Genomic DNA, 19,548 nt, shown 5'->3' with positions numbered 1-19,548 from the left:
TGACGCGTCTGACCACAAGGCTCTGTGACTGATGCCGTGGTGTTTTCAACCGTGTTGAAGTTGGTTTGATATTGGATATTCGGATATTCGACAGATATTCACAATAAGGAAATAAGGTGTCTTTTTTTTCCAATACCTCCCAAGCCTTGTGACCTAGTGACCAAACCAATGCAGAATAGTTCCCCTATGTAGTACCAACCACACACACACCTTTTTGTACACCAATTGAATGCACACTCTATTTTATATTAATTTCTTTAAACGAACTTTGTTTTGTTAATTATATTTTTGTTTCAGATCTTCCTGTAATAAAAAAACAAAACCTTACACTCAAGATGATCTCTAGACCAAGCCACACAACAGTTATTTGTCAGATAGTTCAATACCAAGTTTATTTGCCGGTGAGAGGCTATAAAATATGGCGGTGAAGCCACCAAATAGGAACTGTGTCGTCATCTCAGCAATAAATAGACATATCAAATAGGAAATAATGGCTTTTCCTTAAAAAACAAACACATAAAATAGACTGTGCATACAATTGGCTTTAAAAAAGGTGTGTGTGGTTGGTACTACACAGGAGAACTATTCTGCATTGGTTTGGAGTCACTAGGTCACATGGCTTGGGAGGTATTGGAAAAAAAAGACACCTTATTTCCTTATTGTGAATATCTGTCGAATATCAAACCAACTTCACCATGGTGGTGTTTCAGGCTGCGGGTCGAGCATCACTGACACTCTTTGCAGTCTTTAGGTCTTGCCGTGCTTCTCAGCTTCTCATTATAATATTTGTTGGAGGCTACAGTGTCTAAAATGTCCATCTTCTAGCTGGTAGCACGTGCTGCAACAGCTGCTCGTGGTTGGTCTCTGCAAAGCCATTAACCCATGTGCAGTGTGCAGAATGTGTTGCACTATTTGTTTCACTCCTTCAGCCAACACGAAACCTTAGAGCAAATTCCTAGTCCTGTGAGGAAGAAGAAGGGGAACACCTGTTTCAGTTCTAAGGTTTCACGTATCAGGAGTATAATGAAAACAAATTTGTCCTCCATAGGTCTTAGAATGAGTTGGATGCAACCTCAGATGAGCAAGAGCGCATGACGGCTCAGGCGGTCATTATTTATCACACCAAAGCAAAGCCTAGGCGGTGTGTGGAAAACACACGCACATCATTAATGCTGCCACAGGAATTAAGAGGGAAGTGGAAGATGCTGCTGATTAAATGCACCTGATTAACTGGTCATCAGCAAGAGTCAGCACTTCTGTATTAGGAGATGTTTTGGCAGCTTGCTGGTTTGGAGAATTCAGGTGTGTGTTAACACACTGACAATGAGGATAGACTAACTATTTGGAGTCCATCGTTCTACAGAGAGAAAGATTATTCACAAGCTGAAAACATTCAGGACAGCTGTCAATCTTCCCAGGAGTGGACGTCCCAGTAAGGTCACCCCAAGGTCAAAAACCCAAATGCTACATCTCAGACTCCACAGGCCTCAGTTAGCATGTTAAAGGTTAATGTTCATGACAGTACAATTAGAAAAATACTGAACAAGTATGGCTTGTTTGGAAGGGTTGCAGGAGAAAGCCTCTAATCCCTGAGAAAGAATATGATATTACAGGTAATGTCCTTTGGATCGAGTACACCAGAGAAGAGATGTTTGATCATAATGCTCAGCACTATCAGCACAAACGCCTCATAATAACTGTCAAGCTCTGTAGTGGAGGGCTGATGATTTGGGCTTGTTTTGCAGCCACAGGACTCAGGCTCCTCTGGAATACCAAAGTATTCTAGAGTCAAATGTGAGGCCATCTGTCTGACAGATAGAGCTCGGCTGAAATTGGGTCATGCAACAGGTCAATGAGCCCAAGCTCGGCAGCAAATCTACAACAGAATCTCTCAAAAGAGAAAAGGACCAAGGTGTTGCAATGGTCCAGTCAAAGTCCAGTTAATAACCAGACTGAAATGCTGTGGCAAGAGTGCAAACATCCCATTTTTCTGTGAAAACAGTGCGACAGATTGCTGATGCCTTTAAGGCTTCTGCTCAGTGAAAATGACCTGCGCTGTTGTTGTTAATCTGAGGTCGTGCTTGGCTTTTTCATGATCTGATATAGACTAGATTATGTTGTTATTATATACTGACAGAAACTTTAGAAAGAAAAGAGTATAATGGAATAATTGGATTCTTTCAAAGTGGACTGAATGTAATATCTATTTTTATGTGATCATACTTTCTTTCATATAATTGTATGATTGAGATCTGCATTCAGTAACTGCATCTCTTTGTAGGCGGCGTAGAGACCATCCAATGAATCTGATGAGTAAGTTGAACATTTCTTTCAGGCCAGATATTTGTGTACACACACTGCAGGTTTTCAGCTTGTATTTTTCCTTTTTTCATACCCACCAAATGATATAGTCTGACAGTGACATGTAAGACATCTCTGAATATAAACCTTAAAAATGGGCAAGTAGTATTTGTGCATTTCCACTTCAGTGTCATGATATAAGGGACTAAACTTCATGATGAAATTAATGTGAGCCACAAAAAAGGGGCAATCATTTCTGTCTAAGAGACTAGAGGGTGAGAAAACGGCATGATGATGCATTTTGAGTGAACCAGTCTTTAGATGAATAGATACTTGTCTTTATTCCTTTATTCTGGTCCTTGCTCCATCCAGGCACAGCTGTTCTCTCGCCTTGCAAGTCTGAGCCAGCAGGTTTTCATGTAAACTGATTTATTTATTTTTTGGTGGATATTATGCTTCATCTTTCCACTTTATTCTTTAAACTCAGAATATACTCAGAAAGCAGTGTTTTAGTCTATCGTTTGTGGCAGTTACATAGGGCAGGTAAGCTGCAGGTTGCGTGCACTACTCTGCCGGTGATTGGCTTACCTGAACTCTCACCAGTCAACCAACCCATCCAGTGAAGGCAATGAGCTCAGGCCAGCCAAAGGCACAGAGAGATGGACCACGTCTTCACCGTTGTATGAGACAAAATTGCTTCCAGGCTATGTAAGTCGTGTATCAAATCCAAAACCATGTGGTTATCCTTAAATCTAACCACATTTCTTTTGTGACTTTGGTGTGTGCATAACCAGAGAAAAGTTAAACGGGGAAACGAGTGACAGGAATTACCACCGAGTGCACCAGCGCAATTCAATGTGAAGCTGAATGAGTGAGCTGATAACAGATGTGCTGATACTCCATTGAAGCCCAGTTGGACTCTGCTTTGGTTGCTTTGGCTTCCATTAAAGACCGTATTCCCCTCACTGTGGACGGGATTAGCTCTTTGTCGTCACATGTGAAACTGTGGTGACGCACAATTCCGCTTTGTGCTTTTATTGCATTACACTGATTTATCAGATGCTTTTACCCATAGCGACTTACAAGCGAGGAGTACAGGGGGTACTTATTGCTGTGAATTACTTTGTGACAGGCTTTTAATATCTTTTAGGAGTGCTCATAGCGAGTGAGTGCAACAGAGCTCAGCTCTAGTCAACAGAGATACCAGTCAATCTGTAAATCAATACTAGCTGTTAATGAACATGCTCATCTATTAATTATCAAATAATTATTAAGCATTACAAATAATTAATTAGATAACATGATTACTCAGATAGCATTTTCCTTTTATGTAGTGTCTGCTCCACCTCATTACCTGACCTTTTCTACAGCTTATAATCGGAAGCTCTGCAGGCTAAAAACAAGAATGACAGATGCAAAGTTTCCCTGATTTAATGATTATGTTTGTGTGGACTTCTGCCCAGATACTCTGGCTTCTTCCCACCATCCAAAAACATGCGTGTTAGGGTCCATTTGGAATGACCAGTTGACCTAAGAGTGAGTCAGTGCGCATGGTTGTTTGACTCCTTTTTTCCTGAGTCACTGCGATGGACTGGCGACCTGTCCCGGGTCTACTCTGCCTTTTGCCTGATTGCAGCTGGGATTGGCTCCAGCCTCCTCGTGACCCTGAACTGGATTAAAAGGGTGTAGAAAACTGATGGAGGGAATGTGTGAACAAATGCGATATCTATGATTTATGTTGTAAACTGCCTGCTGGACATTCGAACAGCTTCATGGAACCAGGCAGGGTGTCATTGTGTGTGTGTGTGTGTGTGTCAGTGTGTGTGTGTGTGTGTGCACTGCTGTGCAGAGTTGTTTGAGCCTGCAGGTGATGAGTCTCCCTCACACATCAGCTGTCTGTAGTGTTTCCATGCCAGCTTAGAGTAAAGGCCCGGCTCACTTGGAACTTCTGTTGAGGTACAATAAATTTGTATCATTTACACGGTTTACACCTACAATGGAAAAGAAAATGCACACAAACACACAAATGGGTCGTTGGTTGATCATTTTTGTTGGAATAAGATGCTGATCATACATGATACCACTGTCTGGCAGAATGTCCATCACAGACTGATCTTTTTTATACATTTGTCAAAAATATTGATAGTTTCTTATACTACACAAAAGAGGAATCCTGAATTTTATTAGAAGACCACCCTGCATTTGCACAATGCGTCTTATGTTTTTTTTTTTCTGGTAATTAGCAAGTCATTCGTTCACTTTCCACACCTGCTTTATCCTGTTCGGGTTTTTAGGCGTGCGGGATGCAGGGTACACCCTGGATGGGTCACCAGCCTGTCAGAAGGCCAAAACTGAGGAAAAACCAGATAAACCATTCACTCACTTTCACTCCTGGGGTCAATTTAGAACCTCTGATTAACTTAACGTGCATGTTTTTGGGCAGTGGGAGGAAGCCAGAGAGAACCTACGCGTGCACGGGGAGAATGTGAAAAATCCACACAGAAAGGCTCCAACCAAGATTCAAACTGTTGATCTGTTTGCTGTGAGACGTCAGTGCTGCTACCAACCTTAACGCTCTGACTTCTGACCAAAAACGGACTTCTTTCAGTGACTGACGCTTATTTCTGCATTTCATACGTTTTGTCAAACCATCCTGGTTCCTTTTTTATGTGACATTCAGCTCATCAAACATGTATACAAGCTGTTATTAAGATATATTCATATATGTAAACAATGCAAAAATACTATCAGAGATTTAACACAGTCATGTCACCGTACTGAAGTACATAGATCAGTTTGTCTAACTGATCTTTTTGCATCACCTGAGGAAAGTCAGTGATTCAGCTATTGTTTGCAGGAAATGAAAGAGTGAGTATTGCCTTATTGTGACCATTGAAACAAATCTGAGTTTTAAATGGTTAACAGGTCTGCTGATATTTATTAAAAATAAAAAAAGGGCTGTCCCTGGATGCCCTGACCCCGTGTCTAAGGTAATCTCTATGAGCAAATCAAGACTATATGTCGATGCACTGCAGTGTCACAGAAAGAAAAAATTCCCACTCAATTCCCCACTTCACGTCAGATAGCCTTACCTGCTCGGTTTCTTTTCTTTCCTTTTGTTGTGGTTTCCACTCACTGGTTGACGTTCATAATGATCCGGAGTGACGCCCGTTCACTTTCGGGGCCTCTGCAGTACAAGGCTTTAGAATTCTACTCAGGGGCCATATAGATTTATCCATTTTCATTACGACGTCAATTCTTGTTTTTTTTATTTGGCAGGTAAGGGACCACCTGCTTCGTATCTGAAGCAAGTGAGCAGGGCTTCAGGCTCTCGGCGAGATAAGCGTGTCAGTTCCATCTCAGACACAGCTTGGGATTTTTAGGCTTCGCCGCACCCGAGACATGTCTCAAACACCTGTCCCCAATGATGAAAGTTGCACATAAATTATTTTACATATGGGGGTCACTGCTGTGTGAAGGTTAATTCTTGATAAGCTCCCGGTGTTCTCAGATTGGAGTCCAAACACCATAACATCAGCGCGGGCAGAAATCAGACTGTGGTGTCGTGCTGTGTTCCACTGCTAAGAATTTAGCTGGCTTATCAGAAAAAGACCTATGACCACAAAGATTGATTCTTTAGATTTCACCACTGTGCCGTGTCTCGGGTCTGTTGAACTTTGGTTCACACCAAATACAGCCACCGTGCGCTGACAGCTGAAAAGATTCCCACGGATCCTTTGAGTCTCCCATTCTAATTTACTAACAGTTTCAGTGGTGGGAGGCGGCTTTTGTTTCATCAGGATGCTAGTTTCAGAATAATTGCGAAAATAGCCGTTGATGCTGCATGCAGATGGCAGCCGCATGAGCAGCGCCCTGTTGACACGCTTCATTATTTGCCTTTCCTGTTGCGCAAGTCTGCAGGAAGTGCTGCTAGGATATTAAAGCTCAGGGCAACACGTACATCCTAAATTGGACCAAATCAAAGAAGGCAGCATTGGGACTACTGTTTATCAAGGCAAAGTTTTTGCAAAGATTTGAATAGATCATCGCTACTTATTTCAAAGTAAAAATGAAGCAATAAGTCATGGTCTTCTGCTTGTGATGGTGATGCAATATATTTAAAGCAAAACTGATTATTCCCTTTGAGGTGACGACTACGGATGGATGTAGTCAGACTGCAAAGTAATCAGCTGAAACCGGAAAAAGGAATCGAAGAGAAAAAAGATGCACATTCAATATTAATACGAGTTGTTTGACTGAGTGCAGCAATTTTCTGGCAGTACTTTTTTTTTGTATTATGATGGTTTTATCTTCCATTTATCTTCCCGTCTCGTTGCTTGAGGCTCTGCAAAGTTATTTAGTTTCGCAGTGAAATTTAGCTTTCATCAATCAACATCCCTGCAAAGGCTCGGTTACTCCCTCCGTCCCATTACATTGATGGGACATTGATGACGTTATTTGAAAGTCCCATCTCTGCTGGTCTGCACGTGAAGCCCTGATCTGAGCTAAAAAGCCCTTCTATGCATTTGTTGAAGTGATTTAAGATGACTTGACTCCACACAGGCTTCAGCTGTCACCATCACTCGCATGCATCGCAGCAGACCTGATCACTCCTTCTAAATTTAGGTTTTCTAACAGTGAGCACATGAACACGTTAGAGTTCAGCTGTTCTGTGGAGACCGTTTCCAAAAGTAGTTTATAATAGTATTTTGTAAAGATCACGATGGTGGTTTAGTTAGGAAAACACAATGCAACGCTGTTTCTCAAAAGGTGAAATACTAAAGAATTTGAATAAGAACACAATGCAAATGAATTGAGAATAGATGAGGGTAAGTCTCCCCATTTTTACCAGGTCTGATGCAGGAACTGACAGATCCCCTCATCTGATCTGATGGTTCACCACCTACAGTCACGGCTTTAAATGGTGGGTCTTCGCATTAGAAAATAGTTTCTTTTCTCTCTCCATCTTTCCCTTTTTCAATCAGGGCATTTACCTTTTTAAACAGAATTATTTTTGATGAACCAAATCATTGTTTGAAAAGTAAACGGCTTCAAATAAAGGCACCAAACTATGTGTATTTTACACATAATCAGGATTAGACAAACCCACTGGAAATCCTTTTTTTTCTGCTAAAGTTAGTGAAACTAGCTGGTGAAGTGCCTGAAATATATCAGCCTGTATTAGGTGCACTATATTTGTGCTGCTGACCTGAGGAAACCAGGATATTTTAGATGTTAGTTATTGTCATTACAGTTGATAAAATGGAAAAAAAAAGCTGTAAGAGTTTGAGCTGTTTGTGGCCCTAGGTTTGCTGAATCAACCAAAAAACAGTAAAAAGAGAGTATCGATGTTTGCTCGATAACAACATAAATTACACATGATGTGCTCTCATGTTGATGGTTACTCAGCCTGCTGGGTTAAGATCGTATCAGCATTTTAGCCTTGTAGTTTTGTTACCACAGTGACGTAAATGTTTAGCTCAAAGCACTACTTTGCCTGTGCTGCAATGAGAAGATGAACGTATATATGGTGCATGCGCCTTTGTCTTGTTTAGTCGATTTAAAGTTGGTTGAAGTCGGGTAATATTCTCGTCATACTCTGAAAAACTGGAAGGAGCAGTTGCACTTTGTACCGGAGTGAACGCATGAACACAGGCCAGCTTCTGACACAATGTAAGTGACACCAAATCCACAGAGAGGGATTGTCCTGCCACAAATGGTACAGCGTGCACTAGCTGTCTTTCACGTCTGATGCCAGGAATTGTAAGAGCTTGACTTTTTGGCTTCAGATGTCTGACCTGCGTGTCAGCTGGCTGTGTTTTTTTTTTTTTGTTTTTTTTGGGGTTTTTTTTTGCCCACTCCTCTTCAGTCTTCTGCAGCAGTTGTTGTTTGGTGGCCCTGGGGAGGGGACATCTGCTGCCTCCGGAGATGATCGATCCTCCTCTGCGTCTCACTGTGCTTCAGTGCTGAAGTCAAGTTTCTCCTGTTGTTTCTTAGCCCCCTCTGAGCCTCAGTTTTCTCATTGATAAGCTCATTATTGAACCACCTTTACTACCTGCTGAACCTTAACTTTTTTTTTTTTTTTTTAGTAGAGCTTTCGGCAACAAATCGACTTTTTCTTTGTTTGCTTTCTTGGACCCTTTTTTGGAATATCCTTTGTTTTTTTTTTTTTTTTTTTTTTTTTTTTTTTTTTTGGCCTCTTCTTCTAAATGAGACATTTAGACAAAAAAACAAATTCACAGCTATAAAATATGTGCATTAAATGAATAATAGTTACAGCCACTTCTGCACTGTAAGTGTCTGCATTAGTATAATAATTTAAATCATTGAGCGACTGAACAATCTTTATGGGAAGTTCTTTTTTTTTTTTTTTTTGAAGAATAATAATAATAAAACTCTTTTTCCTTTTTATTAAAAAAAAATAATAATTTTTTGACTTGAATAAACCGCTTCCTGCAGGCTGGATTCTACATGAATCACATCCAATGATAACTTTTCTTTTTAAGACTTTTATCAATTTGTTTTGTTGGAATTTAAAAAAAAAAAAACAGGAAAATGTTCAACTAAATGAAAATTATGCCATTATCGTAATGAATAAACACTCATTTGCATAAGCTGACAAAGGTCATTGAAATAAAAACTGAAGAGTCTGTTTTTAATGTTTTATTTTCACAGAATTGTATTTTATTTCATTCTGTTCCCTTCATTGAATATTTTTCCCTCATATTTTCCGTCCCGAACAGCTTTGGTTTTTCTAGAGTTGACTAGTTAATGTTAATAACTAGTTAAATGCATTTAAGTGGATACTTGCCCACAAAATATTTGCATATATTTTAGATTCTTTTTAACTAATTTTACCTTTAACCCTATAACTGCTGTGTGAGTGAATATTTTTATATATATATTAATATATATACGTTCTTTCTCCGTCTGTGTTGTAGCCAGAGCTCCGTTGTTCTGTGTCCTGTAGTATGAAGTGGGGGAGTTTTCTGAATTATAGTTCACATTTAAGTTACAAAACAACTCAAAGTGCTTTACATAAAATAAAAGCATTGCAGCAGGGAGTGGAAGAAGCATTAAAAATGCATAAAAGAATATAAAGAGAAACAAATAAAATCATTAAAATGATTAAAAACAAGCAACAGTCTAAATTAGCTCAAAGATACCGTGCAGATTTCATGCATAGAGACATGAGAACAGAAATGTTTTTAACCTGGATTTAAAAATGTCTCCATTTGGTGAAAGTTTAATCTCCAGTGGCAGTTTGTTCCACTTGTTTGCAGCATAACAGCTAAATGCTGCTTCTCCATGTTTAGTCTGGACTCTGGACTGGACCAGCTGACCTGAGTCCTTGGATCTAAGAGCTCTGCTGGGTTTATATTCTCTTAACATATCACCGATGTATTTTTGGGCCTAAACCGTTTTGGGATTTGTAAGCCATCAGCATGCTTTTAAAATCTATTCTGTGACTGACTGGAAGCCAGTGTAAAGATTTTAAAACTGGTGTGATGTGTTCAGGTCTCTTAGTCCGGGTTAAAACTCTAGCAGCAGCGTTCTGGATGAGCTGCAGATGTTTAATGCTCTTTTTGGGAAGTCTAGTTATACATAAATAATAATATTTCTGAATAAACTCTTCTAAAATGTGAGGGCTTCACAAGGTAAGTACTGCATTGCTGTGGTTTAGCAGAGACAGAACCCTGCCTAAAGTTAGGTTCGCTTTTGTGTTTTTTTTTTTTTTTTTGTCTCTTTAATCTCTTTTGAACTGAGATCGCGTTGCTCTAGTGTGTTACCTGTGGTGTCCTCTATGAAAACCTTTTGTTTCTGGTTTTGAAAATATAACGCTGTCCTTCCGGAGCGGTCTACCCGTTGCCTTGAAGCCGCATGTGTAACCGACAAAGTTTGCCTGGCTTTCTTTCGTGTCTTCAGCAGACTTATGGAGTCTTTAGCAACAAAAAATGTTTGCTTTATTTTCTCTTACATTCATTTATTTATTTATCTGCCTGCATCTGACAAAATCCAGATGAAATGTTCACAGCATAACCCCAAGTACCAACCTGAAAAAATATCCGATCCTGAGCAGCGTTTTCCCTGATCAGGTGAGAAACATGGAACCACTGACTTCTTAAATAGCAAAGAAGCTTTATTCTTTTGAGATTCAAACAATCATGACAACGTGGTAATTTGTCTTGTCTCCAATCCGTTAGTTTGTGGCTGAAACGGCAAAGTTCAGATCAATCGGGGTATAATACGGCGAGCTGTGGGTGGATTTTCTGTCTGAGCACAATCAATTATGGCAGATCCTACTCACCGACCCTGCTGTGTTTTCAGCTTGGTTCATGTGATCGGTTGAAGTTTGCTGGTATCTTTTAGGAAAGTTGCTTCATTTATTCGCTCGCTAAGTTTTATTTTAAATTGCCTTTCCGATTTCTAACAGTTTAGTGAGATCTTCCCAGATATTTCTGCTTGAACAAATTGATGGCAGTAGGACATCTCAAATGCCTCGTATATTTTTATGCTTTTAATAACCTTTATTTTTTACTTCCCAAAGAAATGAACTAGATAACGTAATGTGTAATTTCACTGAAACTAAACCTACCAAGAAATGTGTTTTTTCTTTACAAAAAAAAAAAGAAGATGATTTTTGGGGGACACGGCGAGGAGGACGGTACTTATGAGCAGAACTCCAGTTCTGCTGTTTTTATACTGACGTGCCTGACTTATGAATTCAGGGACAGCATATGTGATGAGATAGTCCAAGGCTCTGCTCTTTGCAGCTTTGTGGGAGGATGTTTTACTGCCAAATGTTGCCTGTGGAGACCGTGTATGGAAGCATGCTAAATACTGTAGTAAAATGTAGAAATTGTAACTTGGTGACGTGTCGTAATATTTCGACATGTAATATCGGCACCAGGATGGAGGAAAGGATGGCATTTGTGATTGTGTGTGTTCTGATGCCACCTTTAGTGTCTGGCTCCCTGTCCCTCTAGTCCAACCCACTGCAACTAATTTATAATCAGTCTTGACTTTCCCTGGTATGAATACTGGTACATTGGCGGTCTGCCACTATATGAATGCTCCCTTTGTCCCTCCTTTCAGCATATTCTTGAAATGGTGACATAGTGGCAAAGGAAGCATGCGGCAGCATTGGTTGGACTTTAAAGGGTTCCATTTGGCAACGACTGCCTGTATCCAACATGCTCATCACAGGGAGCAGCTGCTGAGAAATTGCTCTGTTACTTCAGCCCATCATCACTAACCCCAGGGCATTCATAGGCAAGTCTGAGCTTTGCTTCAGGGCTATAGGGGAGGGAGTGCACTTAACTCTGCTGGCTGAGAAATGCTCTCTGTACTCTGAGAATCTGATATGACACCAGCTTGGCTGCAGGAACTAAAGTGAGATAAATTGTAAAGTAAGTTGGTCTGTCCTTTGCAGTTGAAGGTAATGGACAGATGTTTTATCTTTTAGGAAACGCCTGTAGTCACACATTCTCGAGGCAATGAAGCACCTTTGCATCCTGAGGTTAAAAGTCAAATGGATAACGTTGGCATGGAAACGTTAAGTTGAGGCAATGTGTGTTGCATGTGCACATTTTAGAGATGCTTTTCATGCATGCAATTGAAAGCCTCAAAACTTTTCTTATTATATCGTTCACTTAACAGCGACGAGTAAAGGAACAACGGGTGGAGTACTTCATCTTTAGGGAAACTTTCTTCATCATCAGTACCAGGAAAAAGTTTCGTTTGGAGGTTAAAACATTCTTCTGTCAATTTTAGTTAAACACAGAGAAATAATGAATTGCTATGGAAATCTATTTTTGCTGTCACTGAAGTGACTTTCTGATGTGACCGCTGTTGTTATGAGTTTGTAAATTATGAAAACGCTGTTGGTTCACAGTCCGTGAGATGCTTTCACTGATAATATGGAGCTGCTAGCATTATTAGCGATTTCTTCTTCCACTTTGACGGACATCTAATTCTTTGTTTAACGATATTTTGTGTGCTTTCATGTCATCAGGATCTGCGAATCAACATGACGTGGGCCGTATTTTCTTATGTGAACAGCACTCCATGACGCGAAAGGAACAGGAACAAAAACAAAAAAACCTCAAAATCAACTTTTAACGTCAGTTCATAAAGAATCCACCCTGGAGTCGCTATATGTTATCAAATGCTGAAAAATGGAAGAAAACGTGGCCTGAAATAGAAAACGGGGCTTGTGAAAAAATTACCACCAATCACTGAAATGCAAAATAACAAATCAGCCCATCTTAAGTGAATAATTCTAGACTGTCGAAATATTCAACAGATTGTGTATCCGATGCAGCATTTTCCATTCATGCATTTTTTTTATTTTTTTTTCCATTCTCTGTGTTTTGAAGGTATGATATGCTACAGGAAAAACTCTTCCAGCTGGAGGAGGCAGAGGGAGGCTTTGACCAGTTCACTCGCAGCTACAGAGACTTTGGTGTGCATCGTCGGCCTGACAACAGCCTGTTCTTTAAAGAGTGGGCGCCAGCTGCTGAGGCCCTTTTCCTCACTGGTGACTTCAGTAAGTAGCATGAGTTGTCGGGGGCAGACAACATGACACCATGTTATCACTTGACTGTATTATCTGCATTTGTTTGTTCTGTGTTTTAAAGGTGCAACAATTCTCACCAAACTGACTCAATTTGGTGTGAAAATATGAAATTAAAGCTGAAAGTTCTAGCTGTAACTTCATGGTTATTCTGGGGTTTTTTTGCCAGCTGTTCATTCATTCAAAAGAGTGTGTTTGGAAATATAATTGTCTTTGGCATTTGCAGATGTCCTTATTGTGTTTTAGATAAGCAGGCAACAGACTGAAAAAAACGTTCTGCAATTATACTGTAGCAATGAGCTTGAACTAATCAATGTGAATTCTGAAAAGTCACTCAAATATCACGTTTAAATGTAAAGTTTCCTACGATGTTTGGAGCGAGAGATTTCAATGCCGACAGGCAGAATGTCTCCATGGTGCATTGAATGAGAAATACATTTTTTTTTTTTTTTTTTTTTTTTTTAAAGAATAACAAGCCCAGCATACTGTGGTACCATCTCGTTTGATCAAGCAATTTGGAAATAGAAGTAGGATGTGAAAAATAAGTTTGTTAATATTTTAGTAGCTGGTTATTTCATCATCACTTGTACAGTAGTTGAGGGAGTGCTACCTCTGATCCTTTTTTCTTTTTTTTTTTTTTTTTCTTTTAAATAAGTTCAGATTAATAGACTTATGGATAATACTTTTGTTGACTGTTTATATGAAAATGCTGATAATTCTTTTATTTTTATCATTATTAAAGGGACACTATGTAATTTCTTCCCCCATCTAGTGGTGCAATTTTATTTTGCAAAGTTGAATGAATTTGCTCTCTAGCGCCTCACGTTTTCAAATGTGCGCTGCAACTTCTTGAACTACAGCAAGCGGAATGTGTCAAGATTCAAGAAGCTATAGCTTCAGACTCAAGGTCCATACAAACAAAAAGAAATCAAGACACACAGTACAAAGGATTATATAACACACATACAACAACACTATGAATACAGATGACAGATAACATGTCAGATAACATAACATCTCCTTTGGTGTGCAAGCAATGCAATTAGTCATATTCCGGGAGTTACCGGAAGTGACGTTGACGCAGCGTTAGCATTAGCCTGTGTTAGCAATAGGAGCATTAGCAGCGGTAAATAAACTCCCGGTAAACTTACAAACTTTCTAATGCCTCGTTTTGTGAGCTAAGAGCCTATGTGTACTACGGCAGAAGTTTGGTAACAATCAATGCATTATTAGTGGGATCATTTACGAGATAAAATCTATTTAGCATTTTTTTTTTTTTTTTTTTTAAACTTTATTAGTAAATCAACAAAATAACAGTTTACAAATGTGAGCATAACGCCAAAAAGAAGATATCCAGGGGGAGCATAGGAATAATAATAAAAAGAAGAAGATGATGCACTTACAAAAAGAAAGCTAATGAACACAAAGACATATGTGCCAAGGAATAAAATCTATTTAGCATTAGCGGCTGTAATAAGCCATTTGGCGGAAATGACGTCACAATGACGTCATTTCTGCTTGTAGGCCTGGTGGGGAAATCGCGATTCGTAGTGCTTTATGCCCCTCTCGGCACTTCGTCATTTTTCATAGAGCGGAAGGACATGGCAGCCTCCATAGAGCTTACCTGCTCTATGTAGATACAGACAAGTTATTCTTCACTCAGGAGGATAAGTGAGATTTTTGACAGAGATCATTTTACACCAATGAGAACTAACTTATGAATGAATATGTTGATTTGAGCTAATAAATGACTTAATTTATTACATAGTGTCCCTTTAAACTGGACCGAAGTCAAATGGACTACTACTTGAGCCCAGAAACTTCTGTAAATTATAATGATGATGATTGGGGGAGTTTGCATGTTCTCCCTCCGGGTTTCTACCCATCGTCCAAAAACACGCATCTAAGGTTAATTGGTGTCTCTAAATTGACCCTGGGAGTGAGTGTGAGAGTGCATGGTTGTTTGTCTCTGTGTGGCCCTGTGATGGACTGGTGACCTGTCCAGTTTGTACCCTACCTCTCGCCCATGGGCTCCAGGCCCCCCATCACCCTGAATTGAATTAATCAGGTATAGAAAACAAATTTCTGGGTAATGATAATGATAAGTATTGGTCTTTTGTATTAGTAGCATCAGTAGCAGCAGCAAAGGTAACAGTATAGGTGAAGTCTTTAAGCGATCTCACCCTTGACTGTGTGACTTGGCATCAGGCCTCTTCTGTAGAGTTTATGGTAAAGGTATAAAATTCCCTAATAGTAATGCAGTAATTGTCTGACTGTGGAACAATGTAAACATTGCCACTACTGTGAGAGTCTTTACTGCTGTTTTACTGCTCTCTGTTTGATGTGACTGCGAGCCTTGACTACCCCCAAACACACACACTCATGACAAAAAGTGAAATCTGGAACTGTTCGCTACATTGGCTCATCCACATTTCAGCGCACAAAGTCTCTTGTTTATTTATTTTTGTTGTTTTTTGTGCTTTCTCCCCGTAACCTTGAATGACCCCTGAGCTTCAGTGTTCTGACACTGAGCCGTCAAGGCTCCAGAGCTGTTGGATGTGCTGGCACATTGCTTCTCCGAATCCCTGATGGCTGTGGATTCAATTATGGCGAGAAACACACAGCTTTCGAGTTGTAGTTTCAGATATGTTGAAGAGTAAAAATACACACCGAGTTGTCCAGCAGTGCAAACACACAGCCTCAAGTAGAGACGCTTACACAGTGCACATTAAACGGAAAAGAAATGCTGCAACACAGTAGAGACTCTCGCACTGAGCTAAATTTAAATGAGACCCTGAGATTACTTACACGAGGTGATGACAACCTGTCATGTTACATTTCCACCAAAGCATCCAAACAAGTGTTAATCGACCAAAGCAGAATCCCTATTATGAACACCTAATTTACAGATTAAGTGCTGAGTTTTCCTCTCCTGCTTGGAGAGAGAAACACAGATGAGGTTAGTTTTCAGAAGCAGATTGCCAATTACTAAATCAAACAAAGGTGTAGAGTTCTATTTAAGCCATGTTGGTTGCTGTGCGGTCTTGATGGCCCAACCGTTTAAAACAGACACTCTGTTGAGTGCAAGGTCAGTGTTTCAAATACAAATTAGTCACATTTATGTTATGAAACCTGCAGCTCAGAGCTTATGCGTGTTTGCATGTTTGTTATGTTCAAGCGTTTTGCTAAACGAGTTAACGCAATGCTGATTAAGCCCATCGACGGCAGGTAGATTTGTGTTATTTCAAATCCTGCACCGGTGACAACGTTCCTGTTCCTTTGACCTGGTGACATTGGATTTAACATCAACCAGCTAACAAAGATTGGTTTGCCTGAGCTGAATAGAGAAGCAACCAGATCGATGGCAGAGTTTATAGTGGGAAAACCAAGAAGAGTCGTTAATAATCCAGGTGAAAACAAAAAAAAAAGTGGTATTTTTAAAGGAAAACAAGAAAGTAATCGATGGCAAGGACAAATATCACAAGCACACATGAACTGTTTTTTATAGACTCAGTCCTATTGCTGGAGGGGGATACAAAAGTACCACAATGCAGGTTTTAGAACCATTTGTACTTATCTTTATCCTGCAGTAATTGGGATTAATAGCATTACTGAAAATGCTAAGAGTAATACACTCAAATTGACACTGTGCAAAACTGGAAATGCGTCAATTCGTTTATTGTGCTAGTTAGTTCTGCTTTTCTCCTCTCCATATTTCTCCTGTTCCTCTTCCTTTTTAATTATCTTCCCAGGACCTTGGGCAGCAGCTCAATTCCAGCATTCAACTCTGTGAGAGATTACATTTTGACACGGATCAGTCATAATATTTGATTTCAATTTCATAGCAAATGTGGAAACAGCCCAGCAGCCCTATTCATGAATATGGTGCAGGTTGGATGCATAATGCACAGCTTTTTAAGCAAAGGGAGATAAATAAATTGTGAAAAAAAAAAAAAAAAAAAGACTTGGCCTGCCTGTAAGACTGTAAGTGCTGGGGTCATGTCGGGTCACTTCTGGAGCATCTCCTGTGATTCATTTTCTTTCCCCGTGTTATTTTTGGTCATGAATAGCAAGCAGATGTGCATTACAGAATGAAAACACCATCTTAAACTGACAGGCCAAGGTGGTCACTTTATAATAAATATTTTGTGTTCTGTCAGTCACTGACGATTGGCAATGTGGTATTTGCAGATTACGAATGTGACGCCTCTCTGTTGTTCCGTCAGAGCCGAAATTCAAAGAGCGGCGAAGTGGTTTCTTATCGGTTTTTCTTTTAGATGACAGAGCCTGCTGCTTTACTCTGTGTCATAACAGTCACATGATACAGGAGAACGGTGTGGAGAACAAATACAACAAGATGGAATTATGTAAGAGGTTTCTGTGGGGGTTATGTAGAGATGGATTGTGGAAGTCAGGAAAATAAAGTGGTGCTGTGACCACAGGGGGTTGTTGGAATAGGAAGGGGAAAAAAAAGCCGGAGCGGTGACTGTGAGCCACACGTTGTTAGCACAAGACAAAGTGGAAACACACTGGTGTAACAAAGTAGAATGAAACTGTTAATTGTTTTATTAACAATTAATAATAAAGCTCCGGTGGCTGAATCTGAAAACTTCCAACTTTGGTGACTCCTAGTGGTAATTACTAATAAGCACAGGCATAGGTCACATTGTTGCTCAGCAAAAGATGTTTTTCTTTCTCTATAAATGGAAACTTGTATGAAAATGTATAATCGGTACTTCCACTGGACAACCACTATAGCACTTGAGGATATATGGGTAACATTTACATTATCACAATGATTTAACTGATTCCTACTCGAAGTAAAAACTCATTCTTCAGTCTGTGTAACTCCTAATCTTGACTCAGCATACAACTGAATGAATTTGTCTCTGTGTTATAAAAGAACTCACTTAAATTCTGTCTGTTTGCTCTTAGATGGCTGGGACAAATTCGCCCACCCTTACACCAAGAAAGAATTTGGCAAGTGGGAACTGATTCTTCCACCAAAGCATGACCAGTCTCCAGCTGTGGATCATAACACCAGACTCAAGGTAGAGAAGAGAACGTCTTCGTGCCTATTTTCACGCCCTCCGTACTTGTCATCTGGCCAGAGTGCGCAGGCAGTTGTCAGTATCATGTTCGTGGGAGATTCCCTGTCATGTGTTGTGTCTTATGAACCAAGTGAAAAGCTGGCAGGTCTCCATCAATAACATGTCATACTCACAGTGCAGAAGGGAGATTACAGCATGTGAACACAGACTGCACAGTGGAGAGTGGATACACCTGAGGAGCTCAACTGATGGCTTTGTTTTTGCTCCCATCTGCAGCAGGTATCCCTCTGGCCATCGTGCTGTGTTTGTCCGCCGCAAAAACAGAGCCCCACAGTGGGTGAACATGATTGGTTTTAAGCTCTAATAAATAATTCATCAGGGTTAAATGCAAAAAAGGCACCTCCCCTCATGTATTGTCTCAGCATGGATGAAGAATGGCCCAGAAATGTGATGCCAGGCATGGAGTGGATGGCATCGCTACAGCACTCTCCTTGGGACTGGGTCATCATTGGCTCACTCCTATGCCCTGGACAAGCTGCCCAGCTCCCATTGTCAGCGGAGGTCAGTCTAAGGACGATAAGAAGCAGATGGAAATGCTGGCACCTGGCCTTTCCTTGCGCACCCCTGCTGCCTATGAATGGCTGTCCTACTGTGAGCTCCACTTTAGAATTAGTTCCACAGCACTCCCTCGTGGATGCACAAACCGAGCTCCAATCACTCTCACGGAGAGCAACTTGCCCTCCCATCCCCTTTGTTCGGGGCCCAATTTGTCTCCGTAAACAAGCAGTGTCCTTTTGATGGGTGTAGCTCATTCAATGAGCACTTTATGTTTCAAGTATGCATGACCGCAGAGAAGTGAAGTGAAGTGTTATCTTAAGTGATCACATATTTCTCCAAACCTAACTTCTCGCACATTGCCCACCTCTGGGTTGTTATTCCCGTTCATGCACCGCTACAGCCTGCCCAGCAGTCTAACTTATCTTTAATGTTCCTAATGCTGGGCCAATTTTTCTTAAGGACCACCACACAGCCAGGCTTAATGCCAGTCCATTTATCCAACTATCTTTTCTTAATCCTATAAACTATGAAGCATGTCACAAGGGGAGCCAAGCAGCTAACCCTCAGGTGGCCTGCCCACAATGAAGAAAACCCCATCGGGGAGTCTGGCTGCTGGCTCACAGGCAGGTGGCATTGGAACGGTCATTACTTCACAACAGTAGCCTGATTTAGCTGGGTTCTGCAGCCTGTTACTGCAGGGGTACAAAACAGGACGAACACATACTGTGAGGAACACTACAGCGTCCATTTCTTGGGAGGTTTTCCAACTCTCACACTGCTTCTCCCCTCTCTTATTGGACAATGGAGTAACTTGTCAGATTTTCAAACGATGTTTATTTCACCCCCTTCCGATTCTGAATTGCTGGCATAACAGATGAGACCCGAAGGACGATCATTTTAGTCCAATTTTTTATTTTCTAAATTGCTCTCTGGCTCCAATCCACTCAAGACGGACCTGTAAGTGGCTGTGTTAAAAGCCCACTTTTCACCAACTATAATACAACGTAATCACCACTGAAACCAGATGCACTGCAACAAGTATTCCGGTCAATACTGGAGCTT

General features: G+C 40.4%; 1 protein-coding gene across 1 annotated transcript in view; it reads left to right on the top strand.

The window, feature by feature from the left end:
• The window catches only part of gbe1b (glucan (1,4-alpha-), branching enzyme 1b), an 87,495-nt gene that overhangs the window by 626 nt on the left and 67,321 nt on the right, over window positions 1–19,548 (top strand). The window contains exons 2-3 of the mRNA XM_075473049.1: window positions 12,681–12,850; window positions 17,813–17,928. Of these exons, the coding sequence (XP_075329164.1) occupies window positions 12,681–12,850; window positions 17,813–17,928 (286 nt within the window). The remainder of the gene's footprint in view (window positions 1–12,680; window positions 12,851–17,812; window positions 17,929–19,548) is intronic.

Source organism: Odontesthes bonariensis, chromosome 9, assembly GCF_027942865.1.
Source record: "Odontesthes bonariensis isolate fOdoBon6 chromosome 9, fOdoBon6.hap1, whole genome shotgun sequence".
NCBI classification, from domain to species: Eukaryota; Metazoa; Chordata; class Actinopteri; order Atheriniformes; family Atherinopsidae; genus Odontesthes; species Odontesthes bonariensis.
Note: the sequence above shows the minus strand (reverse complement) of the source record. Positions and strands in the feature narration are given on the sequence as shown.